General features: G+C 37.0%; 1 protein-coding gene across 1 annotated transcript in view; it reads left to right on the top strand.

The window, feature by feature from the left end:
- Nucleotides 1–25,925, top strand: part of ZDHHC15 (zinc finger DHHC-type palmitoyltransferase 15) — a 115,430-nt gene that overhangs the window by 48,662 nt on the left and 40,843 nt on the right. The window contains exons 4-10 of the mRNA XM_070291849.1: nucleotides 303–423; nucleotides 9,812–9,881; nucleotides 11,468–11,500; nucleotides 12,209–12,329; nucleotides 17,189–17,321; nucleotides 19,147–19,273; nucleotides 21,441–21,544. Coding sequence (XP_070147950.1) covers nucleotides 303–423; nucleotides 9,812–9,881; nucleotides 11,468–11,500; nucleotides 12,209–12,329; nucleotides 17,189–17,321; nucleotides 19,147–19,273; nucleotides 21,441–21,544 — 709 coding nt within the window. The remainder of the gene's footprint in view (nucleotides 1–302; nucleotides 424–9,811; nucleotides 9,882–11,467; nucleotides 11,501–12,208; nucleotides 12,330–17,188; nucleotides 17,322–19,146; nucleotides 19,274–21,440; nucleotides 21,545–25,925) is intronic.

Here is a 25,925-nt window from a genome sequence, read left to right as displayed (position 1 = left end):
ACTGGTTTGGGTCTTAGTTTTGCTGCTTTTACCAGTTGAGTTGAGTATGACCACGACAAGGTACTTAGATTTTATTTTCTTAGGTTATAAAACAATATTACCTATCACTTAGAGTTATGAATGTTGAGATAAAAGCCAGATAAGATAAATGAGATAATTATCCAGAGAAAGTTAAAAGCCAAATTGGTACCTGAATATCAAAGGGTGGGTAACAAATATTTTCATCTAAATAGATGTTGTTGTCTTTAATCTTTTCTGTGAACCTTGGAAAGTAAAGTCTTGCCTCTCACTTTTCCTTGCAGTTCCACTTGTCCTATACAGACAAGGAGCGCTATGAAAATGAAGAGAGACCTGAGGTCCAGAAGCAGATGCTTGTTGATATGGCTAAGAAGCTTCCAGTTTACACAAGAACTGGGAGTGGAGGTCAGTTCATCCAAAGTCATTTAGGGAGGCAGATCTACAAGGATCTCAGAAAGACTGAGTCATAAATATCCTCAGTCTAGCCCACTTTTCCCTTCTTTCTTCTGAGAAACACTATGGATTTTTTTCTCAACATAGTATAAAAAATGTCAAACATTTATGGAATAATTACCTTATAAACATCTGTATACCCAACACTGGAGTCTACCACTAACATTTAACTATATTGCTTTATCATGTATCTGTCTAAAAATCCATTCCTCTATCCATCATCCATCAGGCTGTCTTTTTTAAGAAAATCTTTATTGAAGTATTGTTTATTTACAATTTTGTGTTCGTTTCTGATGTATAGCAAAGTGATTCAGTTAAACATATACAAATGTATATATATTCTTTTTCATATTCTTTTCCATTACAGTTTATTACAGGATACTAAATACAGTTCTCTGTGCTATACAGTAGGTCCTTATTGTTTATTTTATATATAGTAGTTTGTATCTGCTAATCCCAAACCTCTAATTTATCTATTCCCCACAATGTTTCCCTTTGGTAATCATAAATTTGTTTTCTATGACTGTGAGTCTGTATCTGTTTTGTAAATAAATTATTTGTATTGTATTTCTTTCCCATACGTGTGATATCATATGGTATTTGTCTTTGTCTGACTTCATTTAGTATGATCATCTCTAGGTCCATCCATGTTGCTGCAAATGGCATTATTTCATTCCTTTTGATGTCTGAGTAGTATTGCATTGTGTGCCACAACTTCTTTGTTCATTCGTCTATTGATGGACATTTAGGTTGTTTCCATGTCTTGGCTATTGTATATAGTATTGCAATGAATGTTGTGGTATATGTATCTTTATGAGGTATTCTTTTCTCCAGATATGTGCCCAGGAGTGGGATTGCTGGGTCATATGGTTTCTTAAGGAACCTCCATACTGCTCTCCATAGTAGCCATGCTAATTTACATTCCCACAGACAGAGTAGGAGGGCTCCCTTTCCTCCATATGCATCCCCTCCAGCATTTGTTATTTGTAGACTTTTAAATGATGACAAGCCATCTTATTTTCTTAATATTTATTTATGACTATTCTGGGTCTTCATTACTGCACGCGGCTTTCTCTAGTTGCAGCGAGTGGGGGCCACTCTTCCTTGTGATGCATGGGCTGCTTATTTCAGTGCCTTCTCTTATTGAGGAGTGCAAGCTTCAGTAGGGCTTAATTGCTCTTCAGCATGTGGGATCTTCCTGGGCCAGGGATCAAACCCATGTCCCCTGCATTGGCAGCTGTATTCTTAATCACTGGACCACCACAGAAATCCCATCTTATTTTTTGATGCATTCCGAAGTACCCAGTAGAGTTCAGTTCAGTTCAGTCAATCAGTCGTGTCTGACTCTTTGTGACCCCATGAATCTCAGCACGCCAGGCGTCCCTGTCCATCACCATCTCCTGCAGTTCACTCAAACTCATGTCCATCGAGTCGGTGATGCCACCAGCCATCTCATCCTCTATCGTCCCCTTCTCCTCCTGCCCCCAATCCCTCCCAGCATCAGAGTCTTTTCCAATGAGCCAACTCTTTGCATTAGGTGGCCAAAGTACTGGAGTTTCAGCTTTAGCATCATTCCTTCCAAAGAAATCCCAGGACTGATCTTCAGAATGGACTGGTTGGATCTCCTTGCAGTCCAAGGGACTCTCAAGAGTCTTCTCCAAAACCACAGTTCAAAAGCATCAATTTTCGGCACTCAGCTTTCTTCACAGTCCAACTCTCACATCTGTACATGACCACTGGAAAAACCATAGCCTTGACTAGATGGACCTTTGTTGGCAAAATAATGTTTCTGCTTTTCAATATGCTATCTAGGTTGGTCATAACTTTCCTTCCAAGGGGTAAGCATCTTTTAATTTCATGGCTGCAATCACCATCTGCAGTGATTTTGGAGCCCCCCAAAATAAAGTCTGCCACTTTTACACTCTTTCCCCATCTATTTCCCATGAAGTGACGGGACCAGAGGCCATGATCTTCGTTTTCTGAATGTTGAGCTTTCAGCCAACTTTTTCACTCTCCTCTTTCACTTTCGTCAAGAGGCTTTTTAGTTCCTCTTCACTTTATGCCAAAAGAGTGGTGTCATCTGCATATCTGAGGTTATTGATATTTCTCCCGGCAATCTTGATTCCAGCTTGTGCTTCCTCCAGCCCAGCGTTTCTCATGATGTACTCTGCATATAAGTTAAATAAGCAGGGTGACAATATACAGCCTTGACGTACTCCTTTTCCTATTTGGAACCAGTCTATTGTTCCATGTCCAGTTCTAACTGTTGCTTCCTGACCTGCATATAGGTTTCTCAAGAGGCAGGTCAGGTAGTCTGGTATTCCCATCTCTTTCAGAATTTTCCACAGTTTATTGAGATCCACACAGTCAAAGGCTTTAGCATAGTCAATAAAGCAGAAATAGATGCTTTTCTGGAACTCTCTTGCATTTAAGATGATCCAGCTGATGTTGGCAATTTGATCTCTGGTTCCTCTGCCTTTTTTAGAACCAGCTTGAAAATCTGCAAGTTCACCATTCATGTATTGCTGAAGCCTGGCTTGGAGAATTTTGAGCATTGCTTTACTAGCACGTGAGATGAGTGAAATTGTGTGGTAGTTTGAGCATTCTTTGGCATTGCCTGTCTTTGGGATTGGAATGAAAACTGACCTTCTCCAGTCCTGTAGCCACTGCTGTTTTCCAAATTTGCTGGCATATTGAGTGCAGCACTTTCACAGCATCATCTTTCAGGATTTGAAATAACTCAACTGGAATTCCATCACCTCCACTAGGTTTGTTAGTAGTGATGCTTTCTAAGGCCCGCTTGACTTCACATTCCAGGAATCTAACTCATAATCACACCATCATGATTATCTTGGTTGTGAAGGTCTTTTTTGTACAGTTCTTCTGTGTATTTTTGCCTCCTCTTCTTAATATCTTCTGCTTCTGTGAGGTCCATACTATTTCTGTCCTTTTTTGAGCCCATCTTTGCATGAAATGTTCCCTTGGTATCTCTAATTTTCTTGAAGAGATCTCTAGTCTTTCCCATTCTGTTGTTTTCCTCTATTTCTTTGCATTGATCACTGAGGAAGGCTTTCTTATCTCTCCTTGCTATTTTTTGGAACTCTGCATTCAGATGCTTATATCTTTCCTTTTCTCCTTTGCTTTTCGCTTCTCTTCTTTTCCCAGCTATTTGTAAGGCCTCCCCAGACAGCCATTTTGCTTTTTTGCATTTCGTGGTGGAAAGGTCTGACAGAATGTGGTCCACTGGAGAAGGGAATGGCAAACCACTTCAGCATTCTTGCCTTGAGAACCCCATGAACAGTATGAAAAGGCAAAATGATAGGATACTGAAAGAGGAACTCCCCAGGTCAGTAGGTTCCCAATATGCTACTGGAGATCAGTGGAGAAACAATTCCAGAATGAATGAAGGGATGGAGCCAAAGCAAAAACAATACCCAGTTGTGGATGTGACTGGTGATAGAAGCAAAGTCCAATGCTGTAAAGAGCAATATTGCATAGGAACCTGGAATGTTAGGTCCATGAATAAAGGCAAATTGGAAGTGGTCAAACCAGAGATGGCAAGAGTGAACATCGACATTCTAGGAATCAGCGAACTAAAATGGACTGGAATGAGTGAATTTAACTCAGATGACCATTATATCTACTACTGTGGGCAGGAATCCCTTAGAAGAAATGGAGTAGCCAACATGGTCAACAAAAGAGTCTGAAATACAGTACTTGGATGCAATCTCAAAAATGACAGAATGATCTCTGTTCATTTCCAAGGCAAACCATTCAATATCACCGTAATCCAAGTCTATGCCCCAACCAGTAATGCTGAAGTTGCTGATGTTGAACAGTTCTATGAAGACCTACAAGACCTTTTAGAACTAACACCCGTAAAAGATGTCCTTTTCATTATAGGGGACTGGAATGCAAAAGTAGGAAGTCAAGAAACACCTGGAGTAACAGGCAATTTGCCCTTTGAATATGGAATGAAGCAGGGCAAAGGCTAATAGAGTTTTGCCAAAAGAACACACTGGTCATAGCAAACACCCTCTTCCAGCAACACAAGAGAAGACTCACCAGATGGTCAACACCGAAATCAGATTGATTCTATTCTTTGCAGCCAAAGATGGAGAAGCTCTATACAGTCAACAAAAACACGACCAGGAGCTGACTGTGGCTCAGATCATGAACTCCTTATTGCCAAATTCAGACTTAAATTGAAGAAAGTAGGGAAAAAAAACTAGACCATTCAAGTATGACCTAAATCAAATTCCTTATGATTTTACAGTGGAAGTGAGAAATACATTTAAGGGACTAGATCTGATATGGTGCCTGATGAACTATGGACTGAGGTTCGTAACATTGTACAAGAGACAGGGATCAAGACCATCCCCATGGAAAAGTACCCAAGATCCACCTAAATAGTTTATTATTCTTTTTTTTGGTGAAATTTACATACAAAAAACATGCACAGATCTTAAGCGTTTTGACACTTAACAGATTCACTGTTTTGACAAATGTATACACCTGTGTAACCAAAACCTCTGTAAACATTACCACACCACAGAAAGCTCTTTCATGCTCCTTCCCAATCGTCCCACCACCGCCGCCAAAGACAACCACTATTCTAAGAGCTTTCTACCAGTTATTAGTTCTACCTACTCTAGAATTTTGTATAAATGGAATCACAATATGTACTGTTGTATCTCGCTTCTTTTATTCAGCATAATGTTCTTGAGATTCATTCACATTCTTGTGTATTTCATTCCTTTTATTGCTGAGTAGTATGTCATTGTATGAATATCATAATTTGTTTATCATTTACCAGTTGATGCTCATTTGGGTTGTTTCCAATACTCAGCTATTATGAGTAAATCTGCTATGAAAATTCTGGTACAAGTGTTTGTGCAGAGATATGTCTTCATTTTTCTTCATTGATATTCACTATGGAGTCTTATTGTTAGTTTTCTTCTGCATGAGTGGAACAATACTAGCTGAATAATTCACCTTATAAAATTTGAAAACTAAGGTTTTTTTCTCTATGTCAGTATTGCTATTACTGATTTACAAATAAGATCATCCATACTATTTTTCAAGATTCCAAATATAAAAAATAGCTAGTGATAACACTGAAAAGTCTTACTTATTCCTCCCTATGTGACATTCAGCAATTGACCTTTCTGAGTCCCCAGTTTCTTCCCCTATTAAATGAGGTTAATACTGCCTGTATAAAAAAGTTACCTTGATGATTAAATGACAAGAATAAATAAATGAATAAAGGTCCTAAAAAGGGAAAAGAAAACCAAGGGTTTTTTTGGCAAGTAATTCTAATGTTTCTAATAAGGAAGATCATGTTTCACGGTTTGGGAAGTACTGTTAGACGTCTATGTTCATCTATTTATCATTTACTTGTTCAACAAATATTTAAGATCACATATGCCAATGGAGATGTTTCAATATAATGTAGATATTCCATTCAGTTCAGTTCAGTCGCTCAGTCATGTCTGACTCTTTGCAACCCCATGAATCTCAGCACGCCAGGCCTCCCTGTGCATCACCATCTCCTGGAGTTCATTCAAACTCCTGTCCGTTGAGTCGGTGATGCCATCCAGCCATCTCATCCTCTGTCATCCCCTTCTCCTCCTGCCCCCAACCCCTCCCAGCATCAGAGTATTTTCCAATGAGTCAACTTTTCACATGAGGAGGCCAAAGTACTGGAGTTTCAGCTTCAGCATCATTCCTTCCAAAGAAATCCCAGGGTTGATCTCCTTCAGAATGGACTGGTTGGATCTCCTTGCGGTCCAAGGGACTCTCAAGAGTCTTCTCCAACACCACAGTTCAAAAGCATCAATTCTTCGGCACTCAGCCTTCTGCACATTCCAACTCTCACATCCATACATGACTACAGGAAAAACCATAGCCTTGACTAGACGGACTTTAGTCGGCAAAGTAATGTCTCTGCTTTTGAATATACTATCTAGGTTGCTCATAACTTTCCTTCCAAGGAGTAAGCGTCTTTTAATTTCATGGCTGCAATCACCATCTGCAGTGGTTTTGGAGACCAAAAAAATAAAGTCTGACACTTTTTCCACTGTTTCCCCATCTATTTCCCATGAAGTGATGGGACCAGATGCCATGATCTTCATTTTCTGAATGTTGAGCTTTAAGCTAACTTTTTCACTCTCCTCTTTCACTTTCATCAAGAGGATTTTTAGTTCCTCGTCACTTTCTGCCAAAAGGATGGTGTCATCTGCATATCTGAGGTTATTGATATTTCTCCCGGCATTCTTGATTCCAGCTTGTGTTTCTTTCAGTCCAGCATTTCTCATGATGTACTCTGCATATAAGTTAAATAAGCAGGGTGACAATATACAGCCTTGCCGTACCTCCTTTTCTTTTTTGGAACCAGTCTGTTGTTCCATGTCCAGTTCTAACTGTTGCTTCCTGACCTGCATACAGATTTCTCAGGAGGCAGGTCAGGTGGTCTGGTATTCCCATCTCTTTCAGAATTGTCCACAGTTTATTGTGATCCACACAGTCAAAGGCTTTGGCATAGTCAATAAAGCAGAAATAGATGTTTTTCTGGAACTCTCTTGCTTTTCCCATTATCCAGCGGATGTTGGCAATTTGATCTCTGTTTGCATTTTCTAAAACCAGCTTGAACATCAGGGAGTTCACGGTTCACGTATTGCTGAAGCCTGGCTTGGAGAATTTTGAGCATTACTTTACTCCTTCCAAGGAGTAAGTGTCTTTTAATTTCATGGCTGCAGTCACCATCTGCAGTGATTTTGGAGCCCCCAAAAATAAAGTCTGACACTGTTTCCACTGTTTCCTCATCTATTTCCCATATAATGATGGGACCAGATGCCACGATCTTCGTTTTCTAAATGTTGAGCTTTCAGCCATCTTTATCACTCTCCTCTTTCACTTTCATCAAGAGGATTTTTAGTTCCTCTTCACTTTCTGCCAAAAGGGTGGTGTCATCTGTATATCTGAGGTCATTGGTATTTCTCCCAGCAATCTTGATTCTAGCTTGTGCTTCTTCCAGCCCAGCGTTTCTCATGATGTACTCTGCATATAAGTTAAATAAGCAGGGTGACAATATACATCCTTGACATACTCCTTTTCCTATTTGGAACCAGTCTGTTGTTCCATGTCCAGTTCTAACTGTTGCTTCCTGACCTGCATATAGGCTTCTCATCTTGGTATCTCTAATTTTCTTGAAGAGATCTCTAGTCTTTCCCATTATGTTGTTTGCCTCTGTTTCTTTGCATTGATCGCTGAGGAAGGCTTTCTTATCTCTTCTTGCTATTCTTTGAAACTCTGCATTCAGATGCTTATATCTTTCCTTTTCTCCTTTGGTTTTCACTTCTCTTCTTTTCACAGCTATTTATAAGGCCATCCCAGACAGCCATTTTACTTTTTTGCATTTCTTTTCCATGGGGATGGTCTTGATCCCTGTCTCCTGTAGAATGTCACGAACCTTCGTCTGTAGTTCATCAGGCACTCTATCTATCAGATCTAGTCCATTAAATCTATTTCTCACTTCCACTGTATTTAAACATTTATTGTTCATTTTGTTAGAGCATTATTGCATGCTGGGTTTTAAAAAGTCTTCATGCATACTGAAGTATGGTGAAAAGGAAAGGTCAGGAAATTTTCTATATAATTCCAAACAGTAGTAAGCAGAATGGTGTGGCAGAGAATAGATTACAAACTAGAGTTATGTGGGATGTGTTGGACCCAGAGATGTTTTCTGTCTGATCTCATATTTCTTTTAATACTTTGCATTTTTTACTAATTTTTAAGAATTCGAATATTTCTTCATGAAAATCCACATTTCTGACTTCTTTTGAAAACTCAGACACTGGCAACGTTCTCTCATTTCCTAGGGGCAAAAATTAGCTAGAGCCAAGTGGTAGAGCCTGTTTTAACAAGGCATGAATCCTGAAGTTCTTCACTAATCACTCTTCCCATAACCATTGAAGCATTTGTTCACATCCCTGATACACAGTAATAGAGAGGGCTTCTCTGAGGCAATGTCATATTATCTGGGACTCAAATAAGAATAAATTACTTGCCAAAATTCCCTGGTTGTCCAGTGGTTAGGGTCAGTGCTTTCACTTGCTGGGGCCAGGCTCAGTCCCTGATTGGGGAACTAAGATCCTGCAAGCCACACAGCATGGCCAAAAAACAGGGGGACTTACCATGCTAAGAGTATTGAAAATCCATTGAAGGTTTTTAGTGGAGAGTGATAAGATCTGATTTAGATTTTAACAAATCATTTGGCTATTCTGTAAAGAATGTATTGTGAAGGGGCAAGAATGAAAGCAAAGTGAATAATTAGTAATTATTGCAGTTTTCTAAATTAGAAGTGATAATGGCTTAAACTTGATAGTGACATTTGACCATATTTTTAAAAACATGCTGAAGGACCTAAATGTGCATGTCTGTTGTAGAATGAACTCAGAAACTCTGCTGAATGAATAGTTCATTATGTTGAATCAGTTATGTGTGCTTAAGGTACGCTTTAGATGGAATTTTTATATTAGCTCAAATTATTCATAATTTTGCTAAACTTAATAATCATATTAAACAGGCATACTCTGTCAATGAACACAGAGAAAATTAGAAGGAAAGGAAACTGTCTTTTATCTAAGCAAATGAAGAAAAGAAGGAAGAAGGTAGAGAGGGAAGGAGAAATATTATTTATATCATATTTACAAAGTGAAGAGAATCCTGAAATAGAGTGTCATGAAAACTCTACAAGTCACAGCCCTGCCACTGCCACTTGCTTACTATGTGACTTTGTGTAAGTCACTTGATATGGCTCAGGTCTTTATTTTCTTTATCTGCAGAATGGTCAGTTGAACTAATTGTTCTAGAATGTCTCTTCTATTATTCAAATTCTTATTCTAATAACCACCCTCTTTACCATACCTTAGGAGTTTTATCCTCTTGATACAGTCCAAACTCTGGAGACAGGAGATAAATGATGAATTCTGCTTTCATATAGGAAACTTGGAGTAAACAGAGAGTAAATGATTTCCCCAAAATAACTCAAGTAATTGACAGTGTAGTCTGTTTCATAATACAGAATTTTATGATCAGATATCCAGATATGAAAACTTTTCCCCTTACACTCATCCTTCAAAAGGTGCTTTTAAGATTTATCCAACAGGGAAAAAATACACACCACAATTGTCTTATGTGATCTTTTGCTTGTTTACTTGAAATGAGGTGAGTTTGGGTACCTGTAATCAGTGTATAACAAGTCATCTAGATAGGCTAGTAAGATATTTGGTGTCTTATTGATCCCTAACCAATGCTAACTACCTTATTTTTCCTGTAGCTGTAAGATTCTGTGACCGGTGCCATTTGATAAAGCCGGATCGCTGCCACCACTGTTCTGTCTGTGCCATGTAAGTGACAGCCATAATTCCCCTGGGCTGAGCTTGGCTACTGATGGTTGCCTTGACAATCAAGTGACTTATCCTAATATGTTGATCCTAAGGAACATTTTCTTTCAATCATGAGTACATGCCAAATACCCTAATAGAGATGATAATGATTCAAACTATTCTAAAGATAAGAAAGAGAAATCAAACCACATTTTTAAAAATAAACATTTTATTTGAGAACAGTTTTAGATTTATAGAATTATTGTAAACATAGTTTTCATATGTCCTGTACCATTTTCCCTATTATTATCTTGTGTTAATATGGTGCATTTGTGAAAATTAATGAACCAACATTAATTTTTTTAAAAATTTTTAACCAAAGGCATACACTATTTAGATTTCCTCAGTTTTTCTCTAATATCCTTCTTCTGTTCCAGGTTACCATTTAGTTGTCATGTCTTCATAGGCTCCTCTTAGCTGTGACAGTTTCTCGGACTTTACTTATTTTTGATAACGTTGACAGTTTTTAGAATTGTCAGATATTTTGTAGAATACTCTCAGGATTTGTGTGATATTTTTCTCATGGTTAGATTTGGGTAATGTCTTTTGGGAGAGGAACACTAGAGAGGTTAAGAGTCATTTTCATTGAATCATATGAAGGGTAAATACTATAGACATAATCATCTGACTGAGGAGTGTTTGTGGATTTTTCCACTGTAAAGCTACTCTTCCTCCACCCTGTCTTCTATAATGTACTCTGTAGAAGGAAGTTTCGGTGTGCAGCCAACACTAAAGGAATGTTATCCTCCCCCCACCCCACCCTGAAGGCACAATATCTGCAAAAATTATGTGGACTTCCTCTACATGGGATAGTTGTCTCTTCTCCCTCATTTATTTATTCAATAATTTTCTTATATCAATATGTGAAAGTTGCTGAATAGTGTTCGACTCTTTGTGACCCCATGGATTGTACAATCCATGAAATTCTCCAGGGCAGAATACTGGGGTAGGTAGCCTTTCCCTTCTCCAGGGAATCTTCCCAACCCAGAAATTGAACCAGGGTCTCCCGCATTACAGGCAGATTCTTTACCAACTGAGCCATCAGGGAAGCCCATGTGGGCATGGATAATAAATTTTATCTTTGGGGTTCTAAGTGCTACTTAATTTTATTACTCAAATTCCTTCAGCTTTGAAAAATCCCAGTTTTATGTTAATAAATATAATCTTCATGTCCTTCTTAAGTGCTTGTTTCATCCATGTTTCTCTTAACCTTGATTCAAGCACAGGTTGTGGTCATGTTTTATTTTATACTTTTATTCAACCAAGTAAGTAAAGTTAGGGGAGATATCTTGCACCTATTCTCTGTGTCAATATCCTATAGTACCCAGTGGCCTTTAAAGTTTGAATTTTAGGCATGTAACTTGCTGCCAACAAGATCCTAAAGTTTAGTGATTGGCTTATCCTAGGAACAACTGAGGACACAATAGTTTTGGAGAAGCTATAGTGGAAATCTAGGAATGAGTGTACTGGTACCACGTAAAAAATACTGCTGGATACCTTGAATTCAATTCTGAAATTTATCACACTGTATTTTGTTCCTTTTGTAGGTGTGTTTTAAAAATGGACCATCATTGCCCATGGTATGTCCTTTTGATTCATTTCTCTCATCTAATAGGGTCAAAGTTGCTCAATATGCCTACTTTCCTAAACATAGTTGTAAAATGCCTGTTTCTGCTACCAGAATTCATTGGGCTTTGTATTTGTGTAGGTAACAGGGAAGGCATAACATTTTAAAGCGAGAATAAATATACCACCAATGGTGTGACAATGAATTCCTGGTGTCACAGAATTAATGGTCTCTTGTCCATTAGCTATAGTAATGAAAGAGAGCACAAATAGTTCTCTTTGATATTACACAGTTCAGTTCTGTTTTTAGCATTTTGATGTTTGAAATACTTTAGATTACTGATGTAAGCAATTCTTTTCCAAATTTTGTATGTCTGACCCAGAGAACCAATATGAAACCATGATAAAGAGAATAGACCATACTATAGTAAGTATAGTTGCTGAGATTCTAATAGGTTTTCAGAATCCAAGATCCAGGTTTGCTTGGGTGTGTCAGGAACCTATTATATAGGCCAGGTGTTTCTGTGTCTATAAATAAAAGGAAAAACAAGTGAGACATGAACTTATTTTTCCAATCTGTTCCTATTAAGGGACTTCAATTTCTATTTTCTGTACAGAAGAAAATGAAGCAGCAGGGGTAACATATTTCACTGTCTCTCAGTGTGTTCTAAATCAATGGATCCTGATTTCAAATGTTTTTCTTTTTTTTTCCCCTTTTTTAGGGTTAATAACTGCATTGGATTTTCCAACTATAAATTCTTCCTTCAGTTCTTAGCTTATTCTGTTCTCTATTGCCTGTACATTGCTACAACGGTCTTCAGCTATTTCATCAAATACTGGAGAGTAAGTTAAATAGTCCAGAAGGGTTCCCCCTTCTGGTCCCTCCCCTCCCAGAATAAATACACACCTGCTCCCATCTGTCACCTTGTTCAAATTACTTTTTTTTTTTTACATTTTTTAGTAGTTAATACTGAATTAATCAGAAAGGAAGAAACAGTAAACGAGTCTCCCATGTTAAATATTCTGAGATTTAGGAGGCTGTTATTTAGATGTCAGCTAAACAATTTACTATTACATATGATAACCTTGTTGGGCCTCCAGGAACCTAATCTCTTTACTCTTACTGATTCTTTACAATGTATTTATCTAATCAAGTTTTAAAAATCTACTTTTTACCAATTTTAGGTTTGAAAAATGTTGAAACTAATTCTAAATCCCTAGTTTCCTGAGACAAAGGCTGACGAAGTACTCCCTCATTGCCAGAAAATACTTTCTAATTCCCTGTTCAGAGGAGATTTAATTCCTATTGGATTCCTATTCCTATCGGAAAGATTCATTAAGTCATCTTCACAAAAGACCAAATGAAAAGGAAGAAATAAGTGAGACATGAACTTGTTTTTCCAGTCTCTCCCTATTAAGGAACTTATTTGAACTTTGACAAACTCTGGGTTGGCTTTTAGGATAACTGAGTTCTCATACTGGCTCTGCTACCTGCTTCACTGGCTCTTTGCCAAGATCAAATGAAACAGATGTTGAAAGTACTTTACCTTTCAAAACATGATTCCAATAATTATAAGGAAATATTTTTTTAAAAATCCTTTCACCTTTCTTCTGCTTGAAGATATCAGTTATATTGCATCTATTCCCAAAAGAATTGAAGGCAGATTTTCAGTTCATATATGTTTACAGGATCTGATAGCAGTATAGTAAAATATATATATATTTTTTAAATTTCATGCCAAAGAACTCCAGAATATATGTCTTTCCCACAACTACAATTATTAAGAAATAACCTTACATGATGAGGGCTTTCCGAAATGAACTGGTATAGCAAAAAAAAAGTTGTGGGCAGAGCTACTAGTTATTACTTTAGGAACTGAACAGGAGCCTGTATAACAGGAATATCTCACCTCAAGTGAGGTAAAGCAAGTGACTAGAATCTAGGTTATCAAAAACTGGAGAAAAAAGGAGAAAGACAAGGCAGTAAGAGAATATATAAATTATTAATTAGTACTTTCATCTGTACTAGTGTAGAAAATCACAGAAGTATGGACTTTCCATTCTCCCCTCAACTTACTTAATCAATTCCCATATCTAATAACATTAAGAATCAGTAATTATATAATGCATATCAAAATCTTCAACTCAGGAATACAAAAGTATAAGCAGAAGTGAAGTTTTCTCACAAATTTTCCCAAAATACAAAATGCATCATCATCCTTGTGTCTCTTCTTTGGCTGCTTTCCACATCACAGGATCTCTTATCTGCTGCCCAGGTTTCCATTGCCTGTTTGGCATTCTCTTCACATACTGAACTACTACATTGACCATAAAGAAAATCTCCTGCATCCAATTCAGCAGGGAAAGTATCAGCCTTGGTCTTTACTACAGACTTTACTTGGTCCTTGATACAGTAAGCTACTGTTAAAGAACTAGTTGTATTTCACACATTTTCCTTGGGCCCTCCTACCTAGCCAGTAATCAAATACCATAATGCTAGCCCAGGGCAGTATGCTTCTTTTACTCTTAAAAGATAATATCTGGATATGAATTAATCTTCAGAAGTGCACCAGTATTCACAAGCACTATCAGAGGTAAACATAGCCCTCTCCTTTTTCTATTCCTTCATTTTTCCTCTCTGCAATAGACTACCTCATACCTGACAGATGAGAGGCAAGGAAACATGCCCTGGCTTGCCTTCATCATGAAAAGGGCATTGATAGTTCAGAGAAGTGCTTCCTTGCAGCCTCTCTAGCCAGAGAGCACTTTGGTGTGGTTTAAAGATGACTTTCTCAGTTTAAATTGAGTCTTCCCCTAAAATGAAAAGTAAATGGTGCCATGTATTTTAAAAACCATATATCAAGGAGATTAGCTGTGTTCCTAAGAACAGCAACCTCCATTTGTATGGTACTTTACCATTTTCAAAGCACTTTCATATCTATTATCTCATCTTATCCTCACCACAACCTTGTGAAGTAGGTAGAAGGAAGTATTAGTCTCATTTAAATATTATAAACTGAGGGTCATAGTAGCTAAGTGACTTGTTCAGGATCACCCAGCTTCTAAGTTTCAAAGCGAGAACTTGAACTGACTCTCAGCCCAGTAATCTTAAACACTGTACCATGTCTTATTTCCCATTATGATCCTGCTATAAAGAAGTTCTACCTCCTTTGGAATACATAATTCAGAAGAAGACCATCAGATTGTGGTTCTCCTCTCAATGTTAACTTAAAGAGTAGCTACTTTGATAGGAAATTGATATTTGCTTTATGAAAAAGTAATAATATACACCTCTCACATGGGGCCAAGAATCTCTTCATAGAGACATAGAATTCTTTTATTTTTATTTTTTTTAATTTTTATTTTTACTTTATTTTGCTTTTCAATACTGTATTGGTTTTGCCATACATTGACATGAATCAGCCACGGGTGTACATGAGTTCCCAATCCTGAACCCCCCCTCCCGCCTCCCACCCCATATCATCTCTCTGGATCATCCCCGTGCACCAGCCCCAAGCATCCTGTATCCTATATTGAACACAGACTGGCAATTCATTTCTTACCTGATAGTATACATGTTGCAATGCCATTCTCCCAAATCATCCCACCCTCTCCCTCTCCCACTAGAACTGAGATGATAGTATTATTCTACCTGTATTCCCCTGAACTGCTTCTAGTGGTTATTGCTTTGAGTAATTTAGCTTGGTTATCTCCTGAGAAGGTAACTTTGAACATAGGGTCACTTTCTTCTATCAAAAAAGCTAAATATCTAAGGAGTTTATCAAAGGACAACACAATAGATATGCTTTGACAGACAGAAGAGATTTCTGTAGGAGCAATTCAAGGAGGAAAGACTCTCAGCTCAGCTACTCAGAGTGTAAACTGACTTTATATCAGTCCCTGCTACCTAGCCATTTGCTATTGTCCATTTAAACATGAAAGATAAGTAAAATAAATGTGATCTTTAAAATATAAAAAAAGTAGACATTTTGAAAACAAAAGTCCAGCCAGTCAAAAACCACCACAAATTCTTTCCTATAAATTTGAAATGAATGAAATAAAAATCAATTAAATTAAATTTGAGTGGTTAAGCCAAGATTTTGTAGAGGGATCATTTCAAAAGGGAGCTTCACATAAAAGTTCCTGACGGTCAAAGTCCTTGGTGTTGCTATATCCTGGAGTACTCTTCCCCCAGGCACATTTCACCTAGATCACCCCTCAGCTGAAAGCATCTGACTAGTTTACTTCCTCTTATCTTCATCCTTCAAACACATACTCTCTAGAAGATTCCTAATATTTCCTTACACCTAAATAAATAAATAAATAAATAAATAAATATCTTTTCAAGAAAAAGAAAAAAACTGTACTATCCGAATTTGCCAACTGTTTCTAAGCCTTAATTTTCTCTTTCCAAACTGTAGTAGAACTAGATCCTAATATCAAGGTCCACTTTAACCAAGAATCACCTTTATTACTCAAGAGCATTTGGAAATATTTCAAAGCAATTCATCATACCAAAACAATGATCAGCACAGGAAAGGGGGAAATAAAGAAAAGTCATTCTCCCAATTGCTTACTCCAAAATTGAAAATGTTTTCTAAGGTTCTCTTTAGAAGACAAAATGTTACATTCTGTGCATGCTATAGAACTTTAGAACATTCATTCTAGTATGCTGCTGCTGCTAAGTCACTTCAGTCATGTCCGACTCTGTGAGACCCCATAGACAGCAGCCCACCAGGCTCCCCCATCCCTGGGATTCTCCAGGCAAGAACACTGGAGTGGGTTGCCATTTCCTTCTCCAATGCATGAAAGTGAAAAGTGAAAGTGAAGTTGCTCAATCATGTCCGACCCTCAGCGACCCCATGGACTGCAGCCTTCCAGGCTCCTCTGTCCATGGGGTTTTCCAGGCAAGAGGGGCTGCATTAAAAAAAAAAAAAAACAAAAACTGTTGCCATATGGAAAATAAGATGTCTCAACTAACTGTGAAAATCTTTAGCTACCTACTTCTACAATTGCCTGTCAAATCTTACTTGATTTTACTGTCTAAACAGCTGTTTCATAGGATGTAACATACCAGCACATTCAGCTATTTAAAAAACACATAAAATTTGCAGTAGTTTTAAGATCAGGTCATGACTTACAGGTAGAACATTTAAAAATACTACCTATGTATTTTAACTTCATACATATATCACTGTGACATTTTCAACATACATACATCCAAAGAAACATGACATATAAAGTATTCCAGAGTAAGCCACCTTTGAGGCAAGAGGATGAACCATATGATATGACGTCAAGATCACCTCTAGCTAATCACTCATAATTTACAAACTAAATGGAGTACAAGCTTTAAGAAATTGTATACTAATTATGTCCTGAGCATACTCTTTTAACGTTACTCTTTTCTAACTGACACATTATATGCTCTATTTTACACTGAACTGCACTTAAGCAAAGATCCATTTAGGCTGTATAGGCCAAAAGCATATCCATAATATGGAATGGTCATCCACAGAAAGAACTATTTTGTAAAACTTATACAAAATCTATTTTTAATTTTATATATATATATATATATATATATATATATATATATATATATATATATATATGAAAAAAGTACTAACCAATACAGAAAAACTACCCAAACCTTACAACTTTAATCCTTTGTTTCTGTTTGTTTATTATTTCCTTTCTAGGGGGAATTGCCTGGTGTTCGCTCTAAGTTCCATGTCCTTTTTCTCCTCTTTGTGGCCTGCATGTTTTTTGTCAGCCTTGTGATTCTCTTTGGTTACCATTGTTGGCTTGTCAGCAGAAACAAAACCACCTTAGGTAAGATTGGATATTAAGACTAGGAAGAAAAAAAAAAAAACATATGAATATATATCCCTGTGACCAGTGGATTGTTCTCAAGGAAGAGAAAAACTTTGAATGAAGCATTTTAACTGCAATGACATTTCTTTGCCTCCAAACAGGGACGGATGTAAACACAGAAAGCCATAGTAAATGAAACTTACAGACTAAAGAGAGCATTAGTGAATAAAACCTCACATAAAAAGTGAACACTGCTTTTTATAGTTCATACTGGGTAATAGCTGGAGAAGGAAATGGCAACCTACTCCAGTATTCTTGCCTTGAGAATCCTGTGAACAGAGAAGCCTGGCAGGCTACAGTCCATGGGGTCACAGAGTCAGACACGACTGAGCAACTAACACATACACACTGGCTAATAAAGTGTAGTTGCTCAGTACTGTCAGATCTTTGCGACCCCATGGACTGTAGCCTACCAGGCTCCTCTGTCCATGGGATTTTCCAGGCAAGAATACTGGAGTGAGTTGCCATTTCCTTCTCCAGGTAGCTCCCTAGATTTGCAGCATTAAAATTTCTGAAAGGTGTTCACATAAGGGAGTGCAGGAAAGAATCAGCACAGAAGGGAACATCAGAAGGCAGAGAGAGGTCAAGGTCATAAAGATAGAAAAATCTTATTGAGCACTTCTAAAAACATTCTCCTGAGAGAGAATCTAAACCAACAAATCATTGAATATCTATAGTTATCAAGGAGCTGTGTAGGGACTGTGGGAATGAGATAAACACATTGAACAAGTGAGTCTATAGAAAATGAGCACAAGAAATGAAAAATTTTCCATTACACTATACTCTGGGCTGTTATTTGTAGAAGTATATTTCTGATGGATCCAGTACAACAGTTGTTTCCATGGTGAAACAAATATTTATACTGTATACAAATCAATGCATGAGGGTTAAGGAGAAAATGTCTAAATGTTTAATGTTTAGCCAAAGTAAATTTGAGGAAAGTATAGTGTGAAAGCCACTATGTTTTTGGAATTTATTTGCTAATAATTATGACAGCTAAGAAGTATTTGCACGTATTTCCTAAACCAAATATATATGAAGCACTTAGTTGCTAGGGAGGTAGATTAGCACACTTGGTTTAAAGATTAGCCACAATATAAAGAAGTACTAAAAGCTTCATGAGAACAGAATCTGAAAAAAGAACAAAAAGGAAATGACTAGATGCAGCCAGAATCCAACAGTGAAAATGTTTGCTTAATGGGATAAATGTGTATCTAAAAATAATGTGCACTAACATGGTCCAATTTCTGTAGTCATTGAGGTAATTATAGTTCACTCATTGACATTTTTTCTGGAGTAAAACTCAGTTTCTTACATTGTAGGCTTCAGTGTGAACATCTTCATTTCTGAAATGTTTCAAAACCAAATCAGTGTCATTACTGTCTATGTGTCATTATTTTGGCACCAGCTCTAAATATAGAGACCATTTGGCTGTTATTACAATTTAGATTCAAATAAAGCACTCAGATTTGGTCTTTCACTCCTTACATGCAGTACAAAATACATACCATTCCGTTACTGTTCATTGATTTCTATCATCCTGTTTCTTCTGCCTTAAAATAAAAAGAGTGCCAATTCTTTGCATTTAATAAAAATTTGCTTTGTAGTAAAGCAATTATGCTAGTTTTTACTAAATAATTTAGCAATAACTAAGAATGAGAGGCCTATGGTACCACAGCAGAAAGATACCATAGAAACAAGTCACATTTATGGAGAACTGTAAAATTATAATAGTCCTGATTATTGCTCTCTTCTTTTCTTCAATTTCCCTGCCCCTCCCTAGAGGCCTTCTGTACTCCAGTGTTTATGAGCGGCCCAGAGAAAAATGGGTTCAACCTTGGCTTCGTCAAAAATATCCAGCAAGTGTTTGGAGATAATAAGAAGTTCTGGTTGATACCTATTGGGTCTAGGTAGGTAATTATTACCAGTGAAAGAAGTTGATGTGGGACCATGACTTGAAGTGGCAATCTAATTTTGACGGTATTATGCAGCAGATATCTGTTCAATGTAAAACTCTATTTCCCGAGTTTTTTATTACTAGGTTAGTGAAAGTGAAAGTCGTTCAGTCATGTCTGACTCTTTGCAAGAGTCAATCCATGGAATTCTCCAGGCCAGAATACTGGAGTGGGTAGCCATTCCCTTCTCCAGGGGATCATCCCAAACAAGGAATCGAACCAAGGTCTCCCACATTGCAGGTGGATTCTTTACTGGCTGAGCCACTAGGGAAGATAAATCAGGAGGTGAGGGTGTAATAAAATAAGCATTCTTATGCTTTGTTTGTGGCAGTGTAAACTGGTACAAGTCATTTATAAGTGAATTTTGTAAACAACCGATTTTTTCTATATATATTTGTATGTATTTTTAATCACAGTATACATACTATTTTGAGTTTTACATTTTTCACTTAAAATACAGTGAACATTTCCCCTTATTGTGACATAGTCTTTATAACCATTACCTTTGACTATGTCATATTCCAACCAGTGGGAAAAAATATATCTGTGAATATAAATAAATAAATATATATATATATATATATATATATACATATATATATATATATCCCATGGACAGAGGAACCTGGTGGGGTACAGTCAATGGGGTCGCAAAGAGTTAGAGTTGACTGAGTGACTAAAGACAGCAAACTATATATATATATATTTCTCATATTGTTAGATGTTTAGGTTGTTACCTAATTATTGGCTGGAAATAATAGCATAATGGACATTTTTGTGTCTAGTTTATCTCTAGCTTTAGCAAAATTCCCAGAAATGGAATTAGTAGAACAATAGACATGGAATTCTTATGTTTTTTGATATATGCAAATATAAAGAGAAAAGAAACAGAGGGAAAATATACCTCCAAATGCTTTTAGTGCTATGTGTGATATAGTCTTAGAAATTATTTCTCTTGTCTTCACTTTTCATAGTTTTGGATTAAATTTTTAATTTAAGAACAAACAAAGATTGATTTAGGGACTGTAGGTAATTCTTATAATTTCAGCAAGAATGAAGAGAAACCAATAAAGGAGAGATGAGCTTGTGTCCTCTGAGTGACTTCATGTAGCAGATTAAACTACCGTCAACAAAATAGCTCTGGTGTAAAGCTTATAGCCTTCTTTCAGTCTCCTTTTAGATCCATTCTTCAGACATCCATTTGTTCATTTATTTGAGGAAACTTTGCTGGTAATTGAGAAAAAATTCTCATGAAGAGAATTGCCCTAATAGTTCCTCTGTACTGGTTAATATTTTACAGGTTCATTTATTTAGAGCTGTGGTATATCCTACTGCCCTGGCTATAAATCACAAGATAAATCTGTGTTAGTGCATTATGTTGGTTAATAACTATTACCAGCAATTATTTACACCCCACTCACACACATACATACACAAACACACACACAATCACTCCACCAAAGGGAAGTTTCAATATGTCTTCTTTGAAATAAAGAACAAGAGAAAAAATCAAAGCCCACTCACTTATAATCAGTGTAGTTACATCCTCTGTAGAGAACTATCAATTCTGAGGTAGGATAATAGCCCCCCAGAATCTGCACTCTAAGAAATGCCTCACTCTGGTGCTTTCCCCCCAGCCCTTAATAACTTTTCTGTCATACAAGCGAAATAATAGGGCATTCAGACATCATTATTATTTATCACCAATTAACAGCAGCTTATCTCCACTGAATTCAATGACTCTGAATCTGCTAATTTTTCTTCAAAATTTAGAGCCAAAGCAATAATATAACGGGGTATAAATTGGAATCATCATTAAATTATATTTATGAAACTTGCTACATGTGCATTTTGCTATACTGGGCATTGTGAGAAGCAAGTTAAAGAGCTGCTTAAAAACAAAAACAGTCAACACTGATTCAGACAAACAAATGAGATATAGAAATTGAGAGCAATAGAGTAACTAAATGATGCTATTATAAGAGCCTATTCCAGTTTGACTTTAGCCAATAAGCTAAAGGGTTTAAATATTTCTAAGAACCTCCCTCCTACTTCTAATAGGGTTATTACCTTCACAAAAAGTCTAGGCTGCAAGATCTCACTGCCTTCATTTTCCCACCAGCCCTGGTGATGGACACTCCTTCCCTATGAGGTCTATGAATGAATCACAGAACCCATTGCTAGCAAATGAAGAGCCCTGGGAAGAAAATGAGGATGACAGCCGAGGTAAGTAGGTTGAGAAGGAAGTCTTTTCTCCACTCAATAGACTAATAAAGACTATGTTAACACAACTAATGTGGTATAATGGGAATGGAGTGTACAGAAAGATTATGCAAGCATGTCAACCTCATAAGTGCTGTTTGGATGGAGAAAGGCAAGTATAGCCAGATTTGTTTAGCAAATATAGGTGGCTTAGATAGGATTAGATGACAGCTTGAAAGGTTTCTTGCCAGTTTGTGATATTATAACTTATAACCAATCAGATAGATCAGGAAACATAATAAACATGTTTGTGAACAATTCTGCCAGTGTAACTTGTAGTGCTTTTCTTGAATTGATGCAATCATTGGGCAACAACTCTACCCTGATTCATGCACACTGGTTACATTTTCTTTAAAATCTCATTCCCATTCTGCTTTAGAATTGTCTAATGCATGAAAAAATAAATGATAGTATATATGAACAAGGCTACACATCCATGTAGTATACTTTTCTAAAAGGCAGCCCTCAAAGGTAAAATAAACAGAACTTTGTCCTCCACGCTTCTCCCATCAAATTATTGAGTCATCTTGAGATTTTTTGGTGAAGAGCTAAAAGTTAAGTTCTCATGTCATGTATTCCATTGCCACCTATTCTTTGTCTTCATGTGATATTATGCTTACTTCTGTGCCTCCAACATTTATTTATGTTGTTAGTACCAGACTGGTCCCAATAATGCAGTAACTGACAGAAATTTTGAGTGGGAACTTGTTGTAGTTTTCACAAACTATACCTGGAATGAATACAGCTGAATAAGGACCTGGAAAGGCATTGAGATGGGGAGAAGAGGTGGGAAACAAGCCTATCTAAATGTTTCCCCAGTTAGATATCTAGTTGTTTCTCTACCAGAAGTCCAGTTTTAGAATAAGGCACTGTCACTAGGACTAAGTAAGACAAAATGGTGCCAAATCTATAGATAGAAAAAGGAAGGAGCTCTTACCCAGTCCAAAGAACTTATTAACACAAGCAACTCCCTTTACCTCCCCTTGCTGACTCTGATTCTTTTCCCTTGTAGGTTATTACAAAATACTGAGTATAGTACCCTGGGCTGTACAGTAGGTAGACGCCAGCCTTATTTTAGTACAGCAACATATGAGGTAAAGAAACACCTTTATGAAGTCAAGAGATTAAAGAGATTTCTCGGATGAGATTAATGTACATACATGCATAGAAAAAAATCTGCAAATGAAAAGTGACAGATTGATGTATTGTTCTGAGAAGATTTTCTGTGGTTCTTATGACTTTTTATTAATTTTAACAATATAAATAATTCATAAACATATGAATGATTGAAGTAATAAAACATATATAGAATAAAATCCCATTTGACTACCACAGCAAATTCTGACCATTTCATCACTTGTTACCCTAGTTTTTCATCTTTTTTAATTTAATTTTTATTTTATATTGGAGTATAGCTAATTTATGACTTCCCTCATAGCTCAGTTGGTAAAGAATCTGCCTGCAATGCAGGAGACCTGGGTTCGATTCCTGGGTCAGGAAGATCCCCTGGAGAAGGAAATGGCAACCCACTCCAGTATTCTTGCCTGGAATATCCCATGGACAGAGGAGCCTGGTGGGCTACAGTCCATGGGGTCGCAAGAGTCAGACATGACTTAGCAACTAAACCACCACCACCATAGCTAATTTACAGTGTTGTGTTACTTTCAGGTATACAGCAAAGTGATTCAGTTATACAAATAACATATATCAATTCTTTTTCAGATTATTTTCCCATATTTTCCCATTTTCTCAATACAGAATATTGAGTACAGTTCCCTGTGCTATATAGTAGTTTCTCACTACTAACCTATTTTATATATAGTTCAGTCTCTCAGTCGTGTCCGACTCTGCAACCCCATGGACTGCAGCATGCCAGGCCTCGCTGTCCATCACCAACTCCCAGAGTTTACTCAAACTCATGTCCATTGAGTTGGTGATGCCATCCAGCCATCTCATCGTCTGTCATCCCCTTCTCCTCCTGCCCCCAATCCCTGCCAGCATCAGAGTCTTTTCAAATGAGTCAGCTCTTGGCATCAGGAGGCCAAAGTATTGGAGTTTCAGCTTCAGCATCAGTCCTTCCAATGAACATTCAGGACTAATTTCCTTTAGGATGGACTGATTGGATCTCCTTGCAGTCCAAGGGACTCTCAAGAGTCTTCTCCAACACTACAGTAGTATGTATATGTTAATCCCAAACTCCTAATTTAAACCTCCCTTCACCTTTCCCCTTTGGTAACCATAAGCTTGTTTTTTAAGTCTGTGAGTCTGTTGTGTAAAAATGTTGATTTTTATCATTTTTTAGATTATACAAATAAATTATATCACTTGGTATTTGTCATTGTCTGACCTACTTCACTTAATATGATCATCTCTAGTTCCATCTACATTGCTTCAAATGGCATTATTTCTCTCCTTTTATGTCTGAGTAATATTCCATTGTGTGTATATATACACCACATCTTTATTCATTCCCCTGTTAATGGATATTTAGATTGCTTCCATGTCCTGGCTATTCTAAATATTAACAGTGCTGATATGAACTTTGGGGTGGATGTATCTTTTGAAATTATGGTTTTCTCCAGATATATGCCCAGGAGTGGGATTGCTAGATCATATGGTAACTCTACTTTTAATTTTTCAAAGAACCTCCATACTGTTCTCCATAGTGGCTGCACCAATTTTCATTCCCACCAACAGTGTAGTTCCCTTTTCTTCACATCCTCTCTCCAGCTTTTATTGTTTGTTGACTTTTTGATGATGACCATTCTGACCAGTGTGAGATGATACCTTATTGTAGTTTTGATCTGCATTTGCCTAATAATTAGCAATAGTGAGCATTTTTTTCATGTACTTTTTGGCCATCTGTATATCTTATTGGGAGAAATGTATATTTAGATCTTCTGACTATTTTCTGAGTGGGTTGTTTGTTTGTTTGGTATTGAGCTACATGTGCTGTTTTTATATTTTTTAGATTAATCTGTTGTTGGTCTCTTCATATGCAAATATTTTCTCCCATTCTGTAGATTGTCTTTTCATTTTCTTTATGGTTTCCTTTGCTGTGCAAAAGCTTTTAAGTTTAGTTAAGTCCAATTTGCTTATCTTTTGCTTTTATTTTTTAATTTTATTAATTTTTATTTAAGTATAGTATTGAACATTGCTTTACAATGTTGTGTTAGTTTCTACTGTACAACAAAGCAAATCAGCTATACATATTGATATATCCCCTCCTTTTTGGATTTCTTCCCATTTAGATCACACAGAGCACTGAGTAGAGTCCTCTGAGTTATATAGTATGTTCTCATTAGTTCTCTATTTTATACATAGTATCAATAGTGTCTATATGTCAATCTCAATTTTCCAATTCATCCCATCCCACCTCCCTCTTGGTGTCTCTACTTCTTTTTGCAAATAAGATCACCTGTACCATTTTTCTAGATTCCACATATATTAATATATGATAAAGATGTGGTACATATATACAATGAAATATTACTTGGACATTTGTTTATTATTGTTTTAATTTGAATATCCTAGGAGGTAAATCAATCTGATTTTGGTGTTGACCATCTGGTGATATCCATGTGTAGAGTCTTCTCTTGTGTTGTTGGAAGAGGGTGTTTGCTATGACCAGTGCATTTTCTTGGCAAAACTCTATTAGCCTTTGCCCTGCTTCATTCTGTTTTCCAAGGCCAAATTTGCCTGTTACTCCAGGTGTTTCTTGACTTCCTACTTTTGCATTCCAGTCCCCTATAATGAAAAGGACATCTTTTGGGGGTGTTAGTTCTAAAAGGTCTTGTAGGTCTTCATAGAACCGTTCAACGTTAGCTTCTTCAGTGTTACTGGTTGGGGCATAGACTTGGATAACTGTGATATTGAATGGTTTGCCTTGGAAACGAACAGAGATCATTCTGTCACTTTTGAGATTGCATCCAAGTACTGCATTTCGTCCTCTTTTGTTGACCATGTTGGCTACTCCATTTCTTCTAAGGGATTCCTGCCTGCAGTAGTAGATATAATAGTCATCTGAGTTAAATTCACCCATTTCAGTCCATTTTAGTTCGCTGATTCCTAGAATGTTGACATTCACTCTTGCCATCTCCTGTTTGACCACTTCCAATTTGCCTTGATTCATGGACCTGAGATTCCAGGTTCCTATGCAATATTGCTCTTTACAGCATCGGACCTTGCTTCTATCACCAGTCACATCCACAACTGGGTATTGTTTTTGCTTTGGCTCCATCCCTTGATTCTTTCTTAAGTTATTTCTCCACTGATCTCCAGTAGCATGTTAGGCACCTACCGACCTGGGGAGTTCCTCTTTCGGTATCCTATCATTTTGCCTTTT

This window comes from Ovis canadensis, chromosome X (genome assembly GCF_042477335.2).
Source record: "Ovis canadensis isolate MfBH-ARS-UI-01 breed Bighorn chromosome X, ARS-UI_OviCan_v2, whole genome shotgun sequence".
Taxonomy (NCBI): domain Eukaryota; kingdom Metazoa; phylum Chordata; class Mammalia; order Artiodactyla; family Bovidae; genus Ovis; species Ovis canadensis.
Note: the sequence above shows the minus strand (reverse complement) of the source record. Positions and strands in the feature narration are given on the sequence as shown.